General features: G+C 43.1%; 1 protein-coding gene and 1 long non-coding RNA gene across 2 annotated transcripts; one reads left to right on the forward strand and one right to left on the reverse strand.

Moving 5' to 3' along the window:
* Positions 1–2,150: 2,150 nt before the first annotated feature.
* LOC311136101 lies at positions 2,151–8,500 on the reverse strand. Its single transcript, XR_014613841.1, has 3 exons — positions 8,236–8,500; positions 7,369–7,467; positions 2,151–3,194 (listed from the first exon to the last, which is right to left on the reverse strand). It is a non-coding gene; the product is annotated as an uncharacterized lncRNA (long non-coding RNA).
* A 179-nt stretch (positions 8,501–8,679) lies between these two features.
* LOC311136585 (uncharacterized protein) lies at positions 8,680–11,838 on the forward strand. The gene is made up of 2 exons (XM_084170772.1): positions 8,680–8,971; positions 10,432–11,838. Exons 1-2 carry the CDS (start codon positions 8,800–8,802, stop codon positions 11,364–11,366), a joined length of 1,107 nt encoding a protein of 368 aa, XP_084026898.1. The 5' UTR covers positions 8,680–8,799; the 3' UTR covers positions 11,367–11,838.
* The last annotated feature ends 6,136 nt before the right edge of the window (positions 11,839–17,974 follow it).

Consider the following 17,974-nt stretch of genomic DNA (forward strand, 5'->3'; position numbering starts at 1 on the left):
TCCGTCTCTCACAGTTGAAGTGTACCTATGATAAAAATTACAGACCTCTACATGCTTTGTAAGTAGGAAAACCTGCAAAATCGGCAGTGTATCAAATAATTGTTCTCCCCACTGTATATATATATATATATAGAAAACAAAGGTTACTACATAAATACTTCATTGTGTATAACTATACATAGTGCATTATGTCACATTTGGCAATTCACCCTACAGTGGGAATGGTTATGTCACCCTTTAAAGAGTATGTCATACGCTTATAGATGATTTGTGAATCATCTATGTAGTGCTTATGAAGCCTTTATGTATGCTATATAAATCCTTTGTACTTTGTTTAAAGTGGGACCTAACCTTCTATGCATGCACCAATCCAATGCTTTTGAATGCATGAGGGGGAGTGAACGAGTGCACACTTCTGGGTAGAGAATCAGAATGATCAGGAAAGTAATCACAGAGTTAGTTGACAGCATGGCAAACCACTGCCAACAGTATGACATGGTCACACATGGAGTTGGAGCAAGATTTCTAAAGATAGCGGCCCGCATCCTGCAGACCACCATCGACACAGAAACGAAAATGTTGGAAACAAAATAAGATGTTGACAGCATTTTAATGTACACTGCTCAAAAAAATAAAGGGAACACTAAAATAACACATCCTAGATCTGAATGAATGAAATAATCTTATTAAATACTTTTTTATTTACATAGTTGAATGTGCTGACAACAAAATCACACAAAAATTATCAATGGAAATCAAATTTATCAACCCATGGAGGTCTGGATTTGGAGTCACCCTCAAAATTAAAGTGGAAAACCACACTACAGGCTGATCCAACTTTGATGTAATGTCCTTAAAACAAGTCAAAATGAGGCTCAGTAGTGTGTGTGGCCTCCACGTGCCTGTATGACCTCCCTACAACGCCTGGCCATGCTCCTGATGAGGTGGCGGATGGTCTCCTGAGGGATCTCCTCCCAGACCTGGACTAAAGCATCCGCCAACTCCTGGACAGTCTGTGGTGCAACGTGGCGTTGGTGGATGGAGCGAGACATGATGTCCCAGATGTGCTCAATTGGATTCAGGTCTGGGGAACGGGCGGGCCAGTCCATAGCATCAATGCCTTCCTCTTGCAGGAACTGCTGACACACTCCAGCCACATGAGGTCTAGCATTGTCTTGCATTAGGAGGAACCCAGGGCCAACCGCACCAGCATATGGTCTCACAAGGGGTCTGAGGATCTCATCTCGGTACCTAATGGCAGTCAGGCTACCTCTGGCAAGCACATGGAGGGCTGTGCGGCCCCCCAAAGAAATGCCACCCCACACCATGACTGACCCACCGCCAAACCGGTCATGCTGGAGGATGTTGCAGGCAGCAGAACGTTCTCTACGGCGTCTCCAGACTCTGTCACGTCTGTCACATGTGCTCAGTGTGAACCTGCTTTCATCTGTGAAGAGCACAGGGCGCCAGTGGCAAATTTGCCAATCTTGTTGTTCTCTGGCAAATGCCAAACGTCCTGCATGGTGTTGGGCTGTAAGCACAACCCCCACCTGTGGACGTCGGGCCCTCATACCACCCTCATGGAGTCTGTTTCTGACCGTTTGAGCAGACACATGCACATTTGTGGCCTGCTGGAGGTCATTTGGCAGGGCTCTGGCAGTGCTCCTCCTGCTCCTCCTTGCACAAAGGCGGAGGTAGCAGTCCTGCTGCTGGGTTGTTGCCCTCCTACGGCCTCCTCCACGTCTCCTGATGTACTGGCCTGTCTCCTGGTAGCGCCTCCATGCTCTGGACACTACGCTGACAGACAGAGCAAACCTTCTTGCCACAGCTCGCATTGATGTGCCATCCTGGATGAGCTGCACTACCTGAGCCACTTATATGGGTTGTAGACTCTGTCTCATGCTACCACTAGAGTGAAAGCACCGCCAGCATTCAAAAGTGACCAAAACATCAGCCAGGAAGCATAGGAACTGAGAAGTGGTCTGTAGTCACCACCTGCAAAACCAGTCCTTTATTGGGGGTGTCTTGCTAATTGCCTATAATTTCCACCTGTTGTCTATTCCATTTGCACAACAGCATGTGAAATGTATTGTCAATCAGTGTTGCTTCCTAAGTGGACAGTTTGATTTCACAGAAGTGTGATTGACTTGGAGTTACATTGTGTTGTTTAAGTGTTCCCTTTATTTTTTTGAGCAGTGTATTAGGACAGTACTTTATTTATTCAATTGTATAATTATTTATTTTTTCAAATTAGTGTAGCACTGTTGGAAATATAATTGTTTTGAAAATAAAATATCTGACTGTGACTGACTTGACTCATTCCTTTTGTCTCCTGTTCACGAGGACCAAACATTGAAATAGGTTTAGGATAGGGCAGAACTAGCTATCAGATAACAGACATGAGACAGATTATGCATTTTTGTAATTCCTCGTTTTAAGTATTCCTGATGTAGGCTATACACTTAGCTTATCTTTAGCAAGTTGCTCTTGATAGATCACCTATTAAATTAATATCAGTAACACCTCACAGTAAGTCAAAATAAATGATTTGCTTGCTGCACTGAAATGTTAGAAACATTGGAGAAAAAACCCCAATGTTGAACACTGTCAAAAAAAGGATGTACAGTTGTGCTGGTTGCAGGTGCTTCAGGAAAACCTGCGATGGATCACAAATATTAATGGTCATTCAGTAGCCTTACAGAGGCAGGTATAAAGCCAGAAGCCACTTCCACTATCCTGTGCCCTGATGGTAGGAATGCATACTGGTTAGAAATTATGTCCTTGTCCTTTTTGTGTGCATATTCTTGTCTGTGAGGCTGCATAGCTGGCTACCTATAATAATAATAATAATAATATGCCATTTAGCAGACGCTTTTATCCAAAGCGACTTACAGTCATGCGTGCATACATATTTTTTTTTGTGTATGGGTGGTCCCGGGGATCGAACCCAATACCTTGGCGTTACAAGTGCCGTGCTCTACCAGCTGAGCTACAGAGGACTGTGTATGCGACCAATACATTTGATTTGAATTCATTGTAGTAATATACACTATCTTGCAACTCACAACTTTTTTCACTAACTTTTCCAGCCTGTTATGGTTTGTGACCTGGTGATACCCAGCGCAGTGAGGGACAAGAAGCAGGAGTGGATTGGGCCAGGTAGGACTGGTTCTGAGCCAGGCAGCTGGTTGGTCCTGGTAGCAGGAAAGAAAAAAGACATGAAGGTACATTCAATGTAGTGTATAGTGCAGTGGCACATACTTTAAAGGACTTCAGTTTGTGCTTAACAATGCAAATGTACAGTAATTTTTTTGCATATCCCCACGGCATGTGATAAGGTTAACAGAGAAAGTACACAAATAGCAAAAAAGTATACAGTTTTTTTTTTTATGCAAGGTGATCTCCTCATGTCATACCACAGTGTAATTACTTAACACTAACTTCCCTTGTTAGCTTATTGTCCATATGCACAAAAAGCTTATTTCTCTCAAATGTTGTGTACAAATTTGTTTACATCCCTGTTAGTGAGCATTTCTCCTTTGCCAAGATAATTCATCCATCTGACAGGTGTGGCATATCAAGAAGCTGATTAAAAAGCATGCTCATTACACAAGTGCACCTTGTGCTGGGGACAATAAAAGGCCACTCTAAAACGTGCAGTTTATTCATACAACACAATGACACAGATGTCTCAAGTTTTGAGGGAGCGTGCAATTGGCATGCTGACTGCAGGAATGTCCACTAGAGCTGTTGCCAGAGATTTGAATGTTAATTTCTCCACCATAATCCGCCTCCAACGTCGTTTTAGAGAATTTGGCATTACGTCCAACCGGCCTCACAATCGCAGACCACGTGTAACCATGACAGCCCAGGACCTCCACATCCGGCTTCTTCACCTGTGGGATCGTCTGAGACCAGCCACCAGGACAGTGGATGAAACTGAGGAGTATTTCTGTCTGTAATAAAGCCCTTTTGTGGGGAAAAACGAATTCTGACTGGCTGGGCCTGACTCCCCAGTAGGTGGACCTGGCACCGAAGTGGGTGGGCCTATGCCCTCCCAGGCCCATCCATGGCTGCGCCCCTGCCCATTCATGTGAAATCCATAGATTAGGGCATAATGAATGTATTTCAATTGACTGATATCCTTATATGAACTGTAACTCAATAAAATCGTTGAAATTGTTGCGCCACCAGGTCATATTGTCTACAAGGCAGCATGCTGCATCGTTCAGGAACATACAACAGGTATTTCCCATAAATGAATGTTACAATTTTCGAACTAGTTTAAGGCAGATAAAGTACATATGTGTTTTTATCAAGAGCAAACAAAACTTTGTATGTGTTCTAATCATTACTCCACATGATTGACATACGTCACTTTGTTTTGAGCTGGGAGGCAGACAGCCCGGTTTCAAAACGAATGCAATCACTTTATGCCCGGGGGAAATCTCCGGGCGCCCGTGCAAGCTTAATCGAATCCCCTCATTGGGACTTAAAATCAAGGCACGGCTGAAAATGGAGGCTATACTACAGCTTTTTAGATGGGACATAGATGTTTTGGAAGCCCAATTGATTCTGAATTCGGCATTTAAAATTTATTTTTATGCTCATACCTCTTGACATAAGGACTAAAGCAGGGGTGTCAAACTCAATTCCTGGAGGGGTGAGAGTCTGTTGGTTTATTAGTTTGGAACTCCTCTCACCTGGTTTTCTAGGTCATTTTTTAAATATATATATTTTTAAAAATGGGGGTAGATCAGCTATAACATTGCTGATAGATTGTAGCTTCCATCAGCGTAATTGTCTGCATAATTTCCAATAACCCATTTAATTTTATAACCCATTTAATTTTATGAATATATACAGTGAGGGAAACAAGTATTTGATCCCCTGCTGATTTTGTACGTTTGCCCACTGACAAAGACATGATCAGTCTATAATTTTAATGGTAGGTTTATTTGAACAGTGGGAGACAGAATAACAACAAAAAAATCCAGAAAAACGCATGTCAAAAATGTTATAAATTGATTTGCATTTTAGTGAGGGAAATAAGTATTTGACCCCCTCTCAATCAGAAAGATTTTTGGCTCCCAGGTGTCTTTTATACAGGTAACGAGCTGAGATTAGGAGCACACTCTTAAAGGGAGTGCTCCTAATCTCAGTTTGTTACCTGTATAAAAGACACCTGTCCACAGAAGCAATCAATCAATCAGATTCCAAACTCTCCACCATGGCCAAGACCAAAGAGCTCTCCAAGGATGTCAGGGACAAGATTGTAGACCTACACAAGGCTGGAATGGGCTACAAGACCATCGCCAAGCAGCTTGGTGTGAAGGTGACAACAGTTGGTGCGATTATTCGCAAATGGAAGAAACATAAAATAACTATCAATCTCCCTCGGCCTGGGGCTCCATGCAAGATCTCACCTCGTGGAGTTGCAATGATCATGAGAACGGTGAGGAATCAGCCCAGATCTACACGGGAGGATCTTGTCAATGATCTCAAGGCAGCTGGGACCATAGTCACCAAGAAAACCATTGGTAACACACTACGCCGTGAAGGACTGAAATCCTGCAACGCCCGCAAGGTCCCCCTGCTCAAGAAAGCACATATACAGGCCCGTCTGAAGTTTGCCAATGAACATCTGAATGATTCAGAGGACACCTGGGTGAAAGTGTTGTGGTCAGATGAGACCAAAATCGAGCTCTTTCGCATCAACTCAACTCGCCGTGTTTGGAGGAGGAGGAATTCTGCCTATGACCCCAAGAACACCATCCCCACCGTCAAACATGGAGGTGGAAACATTATGCTTTGGGGGTGTTTTTCTGCTAAGGGGACAGGACAACTTCACCGCATCAAAGGGACGATGGACGGGGCCATGTACCATCAAATCTTGGGTGAGAACCTCCTTCCCTCAGCCAGGGCATTGAAAATGGGTCGTGGATGGGTATTCCAGCATGACAATGACCCAAAACACACGGCCAAGGCAACTGCTTGGCCTCGACCGCAAGGCACTACAGAGGGCAGTGTGTACGGCCTAGTACATCACTGGGGCCAAGCTTCCTGCCATCCAGGACCTCTATACCAGGCGGTGTCAGAGGAAGGCCCTCAAAATTGTCAAAGACTCCAGCCACCCTAGTCATAGACTGTTCTCTCTGCTACCGCACGGCAAGCGGTACCGGAGTGCCAATTCTAGGTCCAAAAGACTTCTCAACAGCTTCTACCCCCAAGCCATAAGACTCCTGAACAGCTAATCATGGCTACCCGGACTATTTGCACTGCCCCCCCCCCCCCCCCCACCCCATCCTTTTACGCTGCTGCTACTCTGTTAATTATTTATGCATAGTCACTTTAACTCTACCCACATGTACATATTACTTCAACTACCTCAACTAGCCGGTGCCTCCGCACATTGACTCTGCACCGGTACCCCCCTGTATATTTAGCCTCCCTACTGTTATTTTATTTTACTTCTGCTCTTTTTTTCTCAACAATTTTTTTGTTGTTGTTTTATTTTTACTTTTTTGTTAAAAATAAATGCACTGTTGGTTAATGGCTGTAAGTAAGCATTTCACTGTAATGTCTGCACCTGTTGTATTCGGCGCATGTGGCCAATAAAATTTGATTTGATTTGATAGGAGTGGCTCAAGCCAGTCTCCAGACCTTAATCCCATAGAAGATATGTGGAGGGAGCTGAAGGTTAGAGTTGCCAAACGTCAGGCTCGAAACCTTAATGACTTGGAGAAGATCTGCAAAGAGGAGTGGGACAAAATCCCTCCTGAGATGTGTGCAGACCTGGTGGCCAACTACAAGAAACATCTGACCTGTGTGATTGCCAACCAGGGTTTTGCCACCAAGTACTAAGTCATGTTTTGCAGAGGGGTCAAATACTTATTTCCCTCATTAAAATGCAAATAAATTTATAACATTTTTGACATGCGTTTTTCTGGATTTTTTTGTTGTTATTCTGTCTCTCACTGTTCAAATAAACCTATCATTAAAATTATAGACTGATCATGTCTTTGTCAGTGGGCAAACGTACAAAATCAGCAGGGGATCAAATACTTTTTTCCCTTACTGTACATACATACATACATACATACATACATACATACATACATACATACAGGTCTTAACTGAACACGAATTGAAAGGAAATAACCCAGTAATCACGCGGCTCTCCAGGAATTTAGTTTGACACCCCTGGACAAAGGTGTTGGACTGAGTTTCACAGGGAGTTTCAGCCTGGCTACCCATCAAATTTGCTTTAGTAGGATATTAAGCACTTATAGATAGAATTATGGTAGACTGATCATATTCAGACATAATAAATTAACAGGAGTAGGGTGGATTTCACCAGAATGTCACCTTGGGGAACACCCTATCCAGGTTTGCCAGCCTGAGATGTGCACTACCCAAGATGGCTGTAGGTCTGGTGGGTCCTGTCTGGTGTGTCCTGTCCATGACCTATGAATGTAGACACAGAGAATGTGGTTGCAGAGCATAAATACAGTCATTACAGAACACTATTACAGGCACCTTCCTAATGCCTATTAATCATTTGATACATTTTTTCCATCATTCACACTATGAAAATAGATACTTGATACGAATAGCCTATCCAATATCATAGCTTAGGCTACATTATATTGCATAATATGCCTTTTTTTAAAGAAGGAGGTGAGAGGAGTATTTTAAGATAGGCCTAAAACTACTTGCTTTGTTCTCTGTTGTGGGCAGCCCTGGCATGGTCTGCCAGCAGTTTCCCACCTGGATCTTGACTGGTGCTTTTGCCTCCCTCTCCCTTGTCACTGCCTTGGTGTGGGCAAGGCACAGCTTTTTCTGAGAGAGAGACAGGCAGTTGACACCTGAGGTGGTTGACCTCATCTTCCAGTGGGGTAGTCTCCAATTAGCATTGATAGATAGTTTGGCCAATGTGTAGACCTTAAGACATGTCGAATGATGGAAACATAAACGTCAAAGTGGCATTAATATAATAACTTTCATACTTTTGTATGCATGCCATGCTAGACGTGACACTATTTCAGAGTTAGCATTTATCATTAGGTCAATTACCTATAACCTTTCATGATACTGGTGCATGCCCTTTTATATGGAAGGACATGCACACACTATTGGAATAAAAGTGTACAGACATATTGTAATTGTGTTGACATTCTGGAAGGGATCAGATTAACACATCATAGCAATATATAAATTATAGTAACGAGTTACCTTACTGAGTTGCTGTCTTCACTTTCTTCCAGTGGCAGGCTAACGTTACTTACTGTACTGCTCAGTCTGTCAAAGTCGCCAGCTTTTTCTTTATTTCATAATGTGCAACGTGTGTATCTCTTTTACAATGTCAATGACGCAACTTTAGCTATATTTTAAAAAACGTGAAAACAAGAAATTCTAGTCGTAACCATATCTAATTCGTGAGCTTGATTAGTTTACTTGTACCGTGGCATTTAGCTTTCTATTGGTCAGTCAATCGTACTAGCTGGTTGGACGCGGCACTGCGGCAGGCTGCTTCTCCACGAACGCGGCGGAGAAAGCGTTACCGAGTGCCCATTGGCCAATGGCGTGAGGCGTGAGTCCTGATGGGTTTGGTAGCTTCCCGCGAAAGAATATTTCGGTTCGCTGCTGTGAACACGCCCGCGCTGACGTCACTTCCGTGCAGTACAGCGTTCATGTTTGACAACAAACCCTAGTCACAGAGTTTCTAAAGACTGTACTGTCTTTGACCTAGCTACGTGTATTTTCGGAAGCTATTTTGCCCACTAAAATCGTCCAACGATGACTAAATTACAATATCTGAATGTGTATCTAACTGAGCGTTTGATGCAAGCTGCCGAGGAGATACTTAGAGTGGTCGGAGACACAATCTCCGAGTACCAGGAAGAAATAGCCCGGACGAAGAGAGAAAACCAGTACCTGAAACGACACTTGATTTCACCGGTCCTACAGGGTATGTAGCTAGCTAGACTTTACACGAATTATCTATATGGTTAGAGAGACGGTGAATCCCCCCCACCCACCCCCAGCCCTCGCCCCTACCAACTCTCTCGGAGGGCCCTGGTCATGGCTAGAAGGAATCCAGCTTTTGTCAAATTAACGTCAAAAGTAGATATATTTTTTTGCATTTGAGCTTACCCTAACCATTTTCCTAACCTTAACCTAATTATCCTAACCTGCTGCGTAAATTCTCCAAACCTGCTACGAAAAGTCAAATCTGACATTAATTTGACAAAAGCTGGACCTCTTCTAGCCATGACCAAGGGCCCTCCGTTCTGTGTGGTGCATACGTTGGATTTATTGAACATATGCATGAAATTGTATGTGTAGACAGCTTGACAGAAATGGTAGCAGAAGGTGAATGTTGAACTTTAGTGTTGCTCACATATCCAGATGAGATGCTGCATACCATTTTGCGCAATGATGGTGTAGGTGTAAGGCACACTTTACGCCTAGATCCGACTGACAGCGTGATTGCATTTTGGTACACCAGAGGTACATTCATTTCCAATGGAACTCTGTGTTTGCTTGCAGCATTGCGTTACAGAGGCAGTTGCAGTGCGTTCTGTGTGGTGCATACAGATTTATCCAACGTATGCAAAATTGTATGTGTAGACTTTTCAGAATTAGTAGTAAAAGGTGAATGTTGAACTTTTGTTAAACACATCCACTAAAATGTTGGGTTACATAATGAAAAATGTTTGCAGAACTTATTGCAGTATTGTTGCAATGACGCTGTCGGTATGGATCACACCTACAGAGTCATTGCGCAAAATGGTACGCAGCATCATCTGGATATATGAGCAACACAAGTTCAACATTCACCTTCTGCTACCATTTCTGTCAAGCCGTCTACGCATACAATTGATGCATTTGTTAGATAAATCCAACATATGCACCACACAGAATGCATTGCAACTGCCTCTGCAACGCAAACGCAGTGTTCTATTGGAAATGAATGTACTTCTGGTGTACCAAAACGCAATGTCGGTATGATGGAAGCCTAGGTAGCAGCTAGTGGGCGCTAGATCTCCACTAGGCTTGGCACGCCTCTCAATTCTTGTGTGAAATTGCGCAAATTCAAAAATAATGCGATGCATTGTGGGATTCCACTTCGCTCTGAAGCCGCTAGCGTTGCTGGGTTGGTCAAAGTGGTTTATCGGCGAGTCTAATTTGCCCCTACACCCTCCATAATTTTCACACCCTCAGCTTTAGGACACTTGTGCATATGGCGGAGGTGTGCGTGAATGCGCAAATAGAGGGGTGATGGGAAGGGGGGATTTGGGATTCAGACAGAGACATATATATTCTATTCCCAGATCAAGCTAGCTAACGCAATGGTGGTCTTGTCAATCAAGCGTCAACAGCTGTCATTACTTTCATTGACGTCATTTATTGTCTTCTTTCCCCCAGCTCCTCAGCCCATTCTCTCTTGTGTCTCGGAGCAGCAAACTCCCCCTGAGCAACATCACTGTGAGCAGGAGTGGAGCCCCAGTCTGGGGCAGAGGGACCCAGAGCCCACACAGATTAAACAGGAACAGGGTGAACTCAGGACCCGTCAGGAGGAAGAGCAGATTCAAGGGCCGGAGGCTGATACCAAAGAAGACTCCATAACCATTCCTCCCTGTGTGAAAAGTGACTGTGATCAGGAGCCACCTCAGCCCACACATCTTCCCCAAACTGTGGAGAACAGAGAGAGGGACTCTCTACTGACTAACACAACTGGACAGATCAAAACAGAACCTGATGGAGAGGGCTATGGAGTATCACTATCAGAACCAACCAGTGACTTCCCTCAGTCTCAGTCCCTCTCTGAAATAAATCCAGACTGTTCTAGAAAACAGAGTGAGAACACTGGAATTGTTCCAAGAGATCTAGAAAGGAGACCAGAGGAGGACACACAGACACACTCATGTACTCAGTGTGGTGCCGTGTTCTGTGAGCTATCCCAACTGGAGGCACACATGCTAGCCCACACAGTACCACACAGTGGTGACACTAGTCACAGGCAAATCCTCTGCACGGTCTGTTGGAAGTCATTCACCTCTACCAGTTACCTCAAGGTCCACCTGCGTTCTCACACTAAAGATAAGCCCTTCCACTGTGGTGTGTGTGGCAAGAGCTTCAGCTACTCAGGGAGGTTCAGGGAGCACCAACGCATCCACACAGGAGAGAGACCGTACCGCTGCCACGTGTGTGGTAAACGCTTCAGCCAGTCAGTCCATCTGAAGACCCACCTGAGGGTCCACACAGGGGAGAAACCCTACTCCTGTCCTGTTTGCGGGAAAGGGTTCAGTCAGTCTAGCCATATCAAGGGACACCTCAGAACTCACACTCGAGGGAGGTAGAAGAAAGATGCTTTGGAGTGGAAAGACCCCATGAGGGGATAGACAGAGCCTTCCCCCTGAGCAACATGGGAAGTCATACTGAGACTAGGGTCTCTTTTACAGGGCTCATCTAGTCTGTGTTACTTCCCTGTCAAGATAAAGGTTAAATAAAAATGTTCTCAAAGTGCCCAGTGTTTGGAAAGAGAAAGAGGACATTCCTTCTCTTCAATGCTACTAATTCTACATATAATTGTAAGACTAGAGGACTATAGAATGTGTAATGTTTTGTTGACTAACTGAGGCATCTCATGTCTGCATTGATTTGAGAGAGCTGCTCATGAACATGCTATGAAAAGACTTGACTTGAACGCATCCCCTCATGTATCACTAGATGACACTATGTTCAAGATAAATAAAATGTAAATTTTTTCCTCTTAAAGATTTAAATTGGAGCTGGTTGGTCTCCTTGCAAATAAACGAACTATCATATTGATTAAGAATGTTTGGGAACATTTATTTCTGAATGTCTGTTTCTGAAGAAATAAACAACTTTAGCTAGAGTGATCAGTGGGACTATTGTTACAGACAACCTATTCCCACCAATGTTGTTTTAAAACAATGTTTGAACACTAGATGGTATACTTGAATTATCTCTCACCCAGAAACACAGAGGTCTGTCTTTACACACACGAGTCCGTTTCGTTGAAACTAACAGAGAGAGGTGTAAAGTTAACATAGGGTTTTCTACTGCACACAATTGAACTCCCTTAAGTTCTCTTTCATCATGTCAAGTTATCATATGTAAAGTTATCATTTGTCACAGTAGGATAAACTTGTGTCTAGTGTGTGTTTTATTTGTATGGTAGGCCTTGGAACTACAGTACTTCTGAGCTGACTAACTGTTAGAGGTCCCCCTCTAGTGGGAAAGAAGAGGAGAAGGTGAAAAATAAAGATGGATCAAATCAGGGGAGAACGACTGCGCCCTTTCATTGAAGCCATGAAGTTCAAGCCCGACCGCAGTACTGCAGGCATTGTTTGCAGAAAACAGGATTCCCCATTATAGTGAATGGAAAATGGCAATCTTCGTGGTCAATCTTCATGTAAATCAATACAAATTTCAAAGACAATCATGGTACCAATAAGGATAATTTAGTAGCTAATGGCGGCCTAACAGAGGGGGCAGCGCTGAGCTGGGACAAACTATTTTTACGCCATTTCGCCCAGTGTGCGGTGTTATATGTCACGGTGGGCGTGGGTTGCAAAGTGCAAGGACTGTCTACGTTCAACCGAGAACACTCCGCCTGGGACCTTATTCATAACTTCTTAACCGACATCACTATGGTGGGTTTATACTTTCATATTAGTATATAATTTTGCTTTATTTCCCTTGGGACCATCACACGACATCCTAAGGACTAGTAAAGTCCTGAGAACCTCCTTAAAAGGTCCTGACATGGTCCTCAGTGACGTCCTGGGAACTTACAGGGAACTACACAAAAGGTCCCCCAGAGAACGTTCCCTTAGGACCATCACACAACCTCCTAAGGACTATTAAAATTAAAGTCCTGAGAACATCCTTAAAAAGGTCCTGACATGGTCCTCAGCGATGTCCTGGGAACATTCCCTTGGGATCATCACGCAACGTTCTTAGAATGTTCTCATAACGTCAGTGGAATAACATTGCGCCAAAACCCTTAAGAGACCTAATGGGAACGTCGCTGAATGTCCTCAGGACATCCCCTGTTTGCTGGGATGCATGGAAACCAGACAATTTTAAAGTCTGATCAACTATAGGCTACTAACAACAGCAGCTGTATAGTCTAGCCTACTATGCACTCTGGCCAGGGTAAATGAAGCGGTAATGTTGTGTATTTATGGCCCATTTGTTTGTGAGAAAATGTGAATGGGATCAAATGTGCTTTATATTCAAACTTGGGCTGATAAAACTCTGGTCCCATCTTAGCCCATTTTAAACCTTTTTACAACAGATGAATCACGTCATACCGTAAAAGGTCCGGAGTTTTACCTGGTTAGGTTACCAGATCAGGAAAAACTACGGGCCCCAGAAACATTTTTCTGCCACACCACTTGGAGACCTGTGGTACCACCTCTTTGTGAAGACATACAGTACGCAATCAAGACATCTTTGTTTTTTGTTTTTTATTAATTTAGAAAATGTTCTTTGATTTTTCTTTCACTTTAGAAATGTGGAGTAGGTTGTGTACATCAGTAGGAAAACAATCAAATGTAATCATTTTATTTTATTTTAAACTTCTATGGCAGTGGGCTAAATCAGGGTCACACAGAGTGTTTCTTGGTAGTCTTAAACAAATCTACTTTGAAACAAAAGTATACATCTCACACACATGGTTATGGGCTTTAAAAAAAGAAGACACCATGTCAGACAGAGTTTAAATTTGGCGCTGTGGCCATTCGACTGCAGGAATGGCAACAAAATGTGAAGACTGCCTCTCGGTGCTCTCTCCACCCTCCTCTTCATTGACGTTCAAGGAACTAGAAGCTGATTGGTTTAAGTCTTAATAATGCTAAATATATGCTACTATATGTGTAATTCGATAATTATTGATATCAATAATTGAAATATTGATGTAAAAAAGTCGACATTTCAATGTCAATTAACTTCTGGGCCACATCCTGACTGATGGCAGCCCATTCTTGCATTTCTATAAAAATATATAATACTTTTTTTATATCGATAATTCGAATTATTGATATCAATAATTAGATGATATAAAAAAAACAATTAGATACAAAAAAGTAAATTAATATATGTTAAAACGGCTTTCCATAACAGTTAGCATATTTTATTTTACTCTAAGCTATTAAAAAGTTGATAAAGTGTTCTCTAGTTCCCTCTCTCGCTCTCTCTCCCAGTGTTGCCAACTTAGCAACTTTGTCGCTATATTTAGCGAGTATTCATACCCCTCTAGTGACACATTTTCAAAAAATCGAATAGTGACAAATCTAGTGACTTTTTCTGGTGTTATTGGAGACTTTTGGAGACTGACGTGAAAGCACATTTCGTTCTTACTTTTCTCAATGAGCAACGGGTGCTGCCGTGGGCCCCACCCCCATCCCAAAGCACTTACAGGTGGTGCCGTGTCCCTCCCAGCTGCAGTCAGAGCAGGAGATGTTCACCCCTCTGCGTCCAGACTGCAAATGAATCGCACATGCGGGAAGCCGCCGCTGGCTGATCCCGCCCTGGCTTACATTCAGGGCGGGATGTAAATGTAAAATGTTCTTTGTCTAAAATAAATCACTGCACAAAAATAAATCACTGCATTTGACTCACACAGCCTCAGTCACTTACTCACCTCGTCCACTGTGTGTGTGGCTCTCTGTGACATAAGCTAAACATCTAGCTGGCTAGCTCATCATGTCTCAGTCTAAACTGTACACTCAAAAATACAGAAAGGAGTGGGAATCAAACCCTGAATTGAAAGGCTGGTTGAAGCCGTTTATTGGAGATGATACATGGGCATACTGCCTGTATTGTAAGGCTTATTTCCACACCAAACTTAGTGATGTAAAAAAAACACATGATGTGGGTGATCAGCGTTTCAGCCTCCTCCTCTATGACTCCACGGATGTAAGTGTTTCTAAGTACCTAGGGGTTGTGATAAGGTACTTTAGTGACACCAAGCAGACAATTGTATCAACATTTCTGGAGCTTGTTGAGTTGGAGGGAGGAGATGCCAAATCTATAGCCCGTGCTGTTGTGGCTGTTTCCTCGAGAAGTGTTGTCTTAAAAAAGAGAAACTCCTGGGGATATGGACTGACAATGCTTCTGTTATGACGGGGATTAACAATGGGGTCCATAAAGTCCTGAGGAGTATGGCCTCAAAGATCTGGTTCTTATTCGCTGTGTGTGCCACTCTCTGCAGCTTGCTGTAAGTCATGCTTCCAATGACACCATCTCCCGTAGTGTGGAGTACTTGGTACGAGATACTTATAACTGGTTTCAGTGTCTCCAAAGCGCAGGGAGGCATACAAGGCCATATATGAGACCATAAACTGTGGGGGAGAAACCTTTACAGATAACCAAGGTGTGTGCCACATGTTGGCTCTCCATTGAACCCGCGGTTTCACGCATTTTGGACCAGTGGGAGGAGCTTAGGCTGCATTTCGCAGTCACCAAGTCCAGTGAACACTGCTACATGGCTGAGGTTTTATACTCCATGTACAGTGATCCTCAAAACATATTGTATCTGACTTGTTTGAAGTCAGTGCTGGGTGAGGTACAGTTGGCCATCAAGGCTTTTGAGGGAGAGCAATGTAGATCCTCTTAAGCTACTTGACAGCTTGGTTAGCCGGATCAAGTCTGTGAGCAGCAGGGTGCTGAATCCACTGGCAAATGTTGATGTACTCAAAGGGCCAATAGATGGATACATCAGTCCCAAACCGTACCTTGGTTACCTTTTTGAGTCAAAGGCAGCTGAGTTCCACCTTGCGCCTGAGGATGAAAACAATGTCCGAAAGCGGTATGTAGCCTTCACCATCTCCCTCACTAATGAGTTGAGGGTGAGACTGCCGGACAACATCGAAGCATTGCAGTACATGTCAGTTTTCAATGTGGAGGAAACTCTAAAGCACAATAAGAGCCCTGGAGAAATACAACAAATAGCCAAGCTCCTTGGCTACTCCCTTGTAGAGATAGACAAGATTGTCCAGCAATGGCGTGCCATCCATCTTAGTAAATGGAAAGAGACAAAAAACACACTGTGCTTCTGGAGTTAGATTTGGAAGTTCAGGGATGCAGCTGATATCAACCCATTTCAAGAACTTGCCATGGCTGCTGTCTGTGTTGTCCTTGCCACACTCGAATGCTGAAGTCGAGAGAGTATTCAGCCAGATGAGTGTGGAAAAAGCAAACTTAGAAATCGGATGTCCTTGCAGACCCTTAACTCCATCCTGTACATTCGATATGGACTGAAGCTGTCTGGTGAGGCTTGCTATGAGCACCAGCTGCCTGATAATGTTTTGCAGCTTTTTGGCACATCAGCTGCTTACTCATTTAAGTCCGCTCCCTCAGTTGCTGAACCTGCCAGAGAGCCTTGACCAAAATGACGATGACCCACTCTTTCTGTGAGCCAGCACAGCTTGTGTGTGTGTGGAGGGGGGTCTGAAAAAAAAAATCAATTAACCTGAATTAGGGCCAGACTAGTTACCATCATTTTCTCACATTGCCATTGCCAGTTTTTTCTATGGTCTCTTTTTGGTCCATTTAGATTGTTAATTGTATACAAAAAAATGTTTAAAAAGTAAAGGTTAAACATTTTCATGTTTTACTGTGACTTGTTGTAGGCTCCTAAGTGGACCATAAGGTTAAAAACCAAACTTAAGTAAACAAAACAAAAAATAAAAATACATTTAAAATTAAAACTAAGTAACTCCGCCAGTGTCTCTTTTGGGTCACTTTTGCTGGTCCCAAGCCGGATAAAGGAGGAGGGTTGGAATTGTGACATAAAAAACACACGAATTGACAGAATAAAGTTTATTTGTAGTTCTAAACATATTTAGGGTGTTTTTTCCTCACTTTTTGTCTCTCCCACGACGTTATTCCGCTCTCCTACAGCGTCCATCATAATTACATGCACATGGACAATTATGCAAATAAGGTGATGACATCATTTAGCGACTTCTACCGACTTTTAGGACATCCAATAGTTACTTTCCTTACTGAGGAGTTGGCAACACTGCAGTCTCTCCCATTGTGATAGCTTTATTTTTTCCTTCTAGAACATTTATTTGGTATCAGCGTTGCTGGCTTCAGTAAAATCTGTTAATAATAGGGATTTTGCATGTCCTTGGTGTTATTTATTTGTTCGATGGCCTATACATGCAGCCAACTTTACCATATTATCCTGGAGGCATACTTACACACGCAGTCTCATTGTACAGTCCCTGATACTTCGCGTGAATGAAATCTCTCAACTTTAAACAATGCGAATGTCACGCCCTGGCTCGGGGGACTCTCGTATGTTGAGCCAGGGTGTTAGTTTCTATGTTTTGTGTTGTAGGTTGTGGGTCTAGTTTTGTTTTTCTATGTTGGCCAGGGTGGCTCCCAATCAGAGACGGCTGTAGCTCGTTGTCTCTGATTGGGAGTCATACTTAGGTAGCCGTTTGGCACTCATTCATTGTGGTTGCTTGTTCTTATTTGGTTTTGTGTTAAACCGTAGACATCACGTTATCGTCTGTTGTTTTGATCGTGTGATCAGTATAATAATAAATATGTTCACCTTCAACGCTGCGCCTTGGTCTCTCCCTGACGATCGTGACAGCGAAATGTACAGTCGTGGTCAAAAGTTTTGAGAATGACAAAAGTATTGGTCTTCACAAAGTTCGCTGCTTCAGTGTTATGAGATATTTTTGTCAGATGTTACTATGGTATACTGAAGTATAATTACAAGCATTCCATAAGTGTCAAAGGCTTTTATTGACAATTACATTAAGTTTATGCAAAGAGTCAATATTTGCAGTGTTGACCCTTCTTTTTCAAGACCTCTGCAATCCGACCTGGCAGGCTGTCAATTAACTTCTGGGCCACATCCTGACTGATGTCAGCCCATTCTTGCATAATCAATGCTTGGAGTTTGTCAGAATGTGTG

Source organism: Coregonus lavaretus (assembly GCF_964263955.1).
Source record: "Coregonus lavaretus genome assembly, chromosome: 10".
Taxonomy (NCBI): domain Eukaryota; kingdom Metazoa; phylum Chordata; class Actinopteri; order Salmoniformes; family Salmonidae; genus Coregonus; species Coregonus lavaretus.

Coding starts and splice junctions, on each gene's coding strand:
- LOC311136585 (XM_084170772.1), top strand. CDS start 8,800: ATGACTAAATTACAATATCTGAATGTGTATCTAACTGAGCGTTTGATG. Junction 8,972..10,431: donor GATTTCACCGGTCCTACAGG/GTATGTAGCTAG, acceptor TCTTTCCCCCAG/CTCCTCAGCCCATTCTCTCT.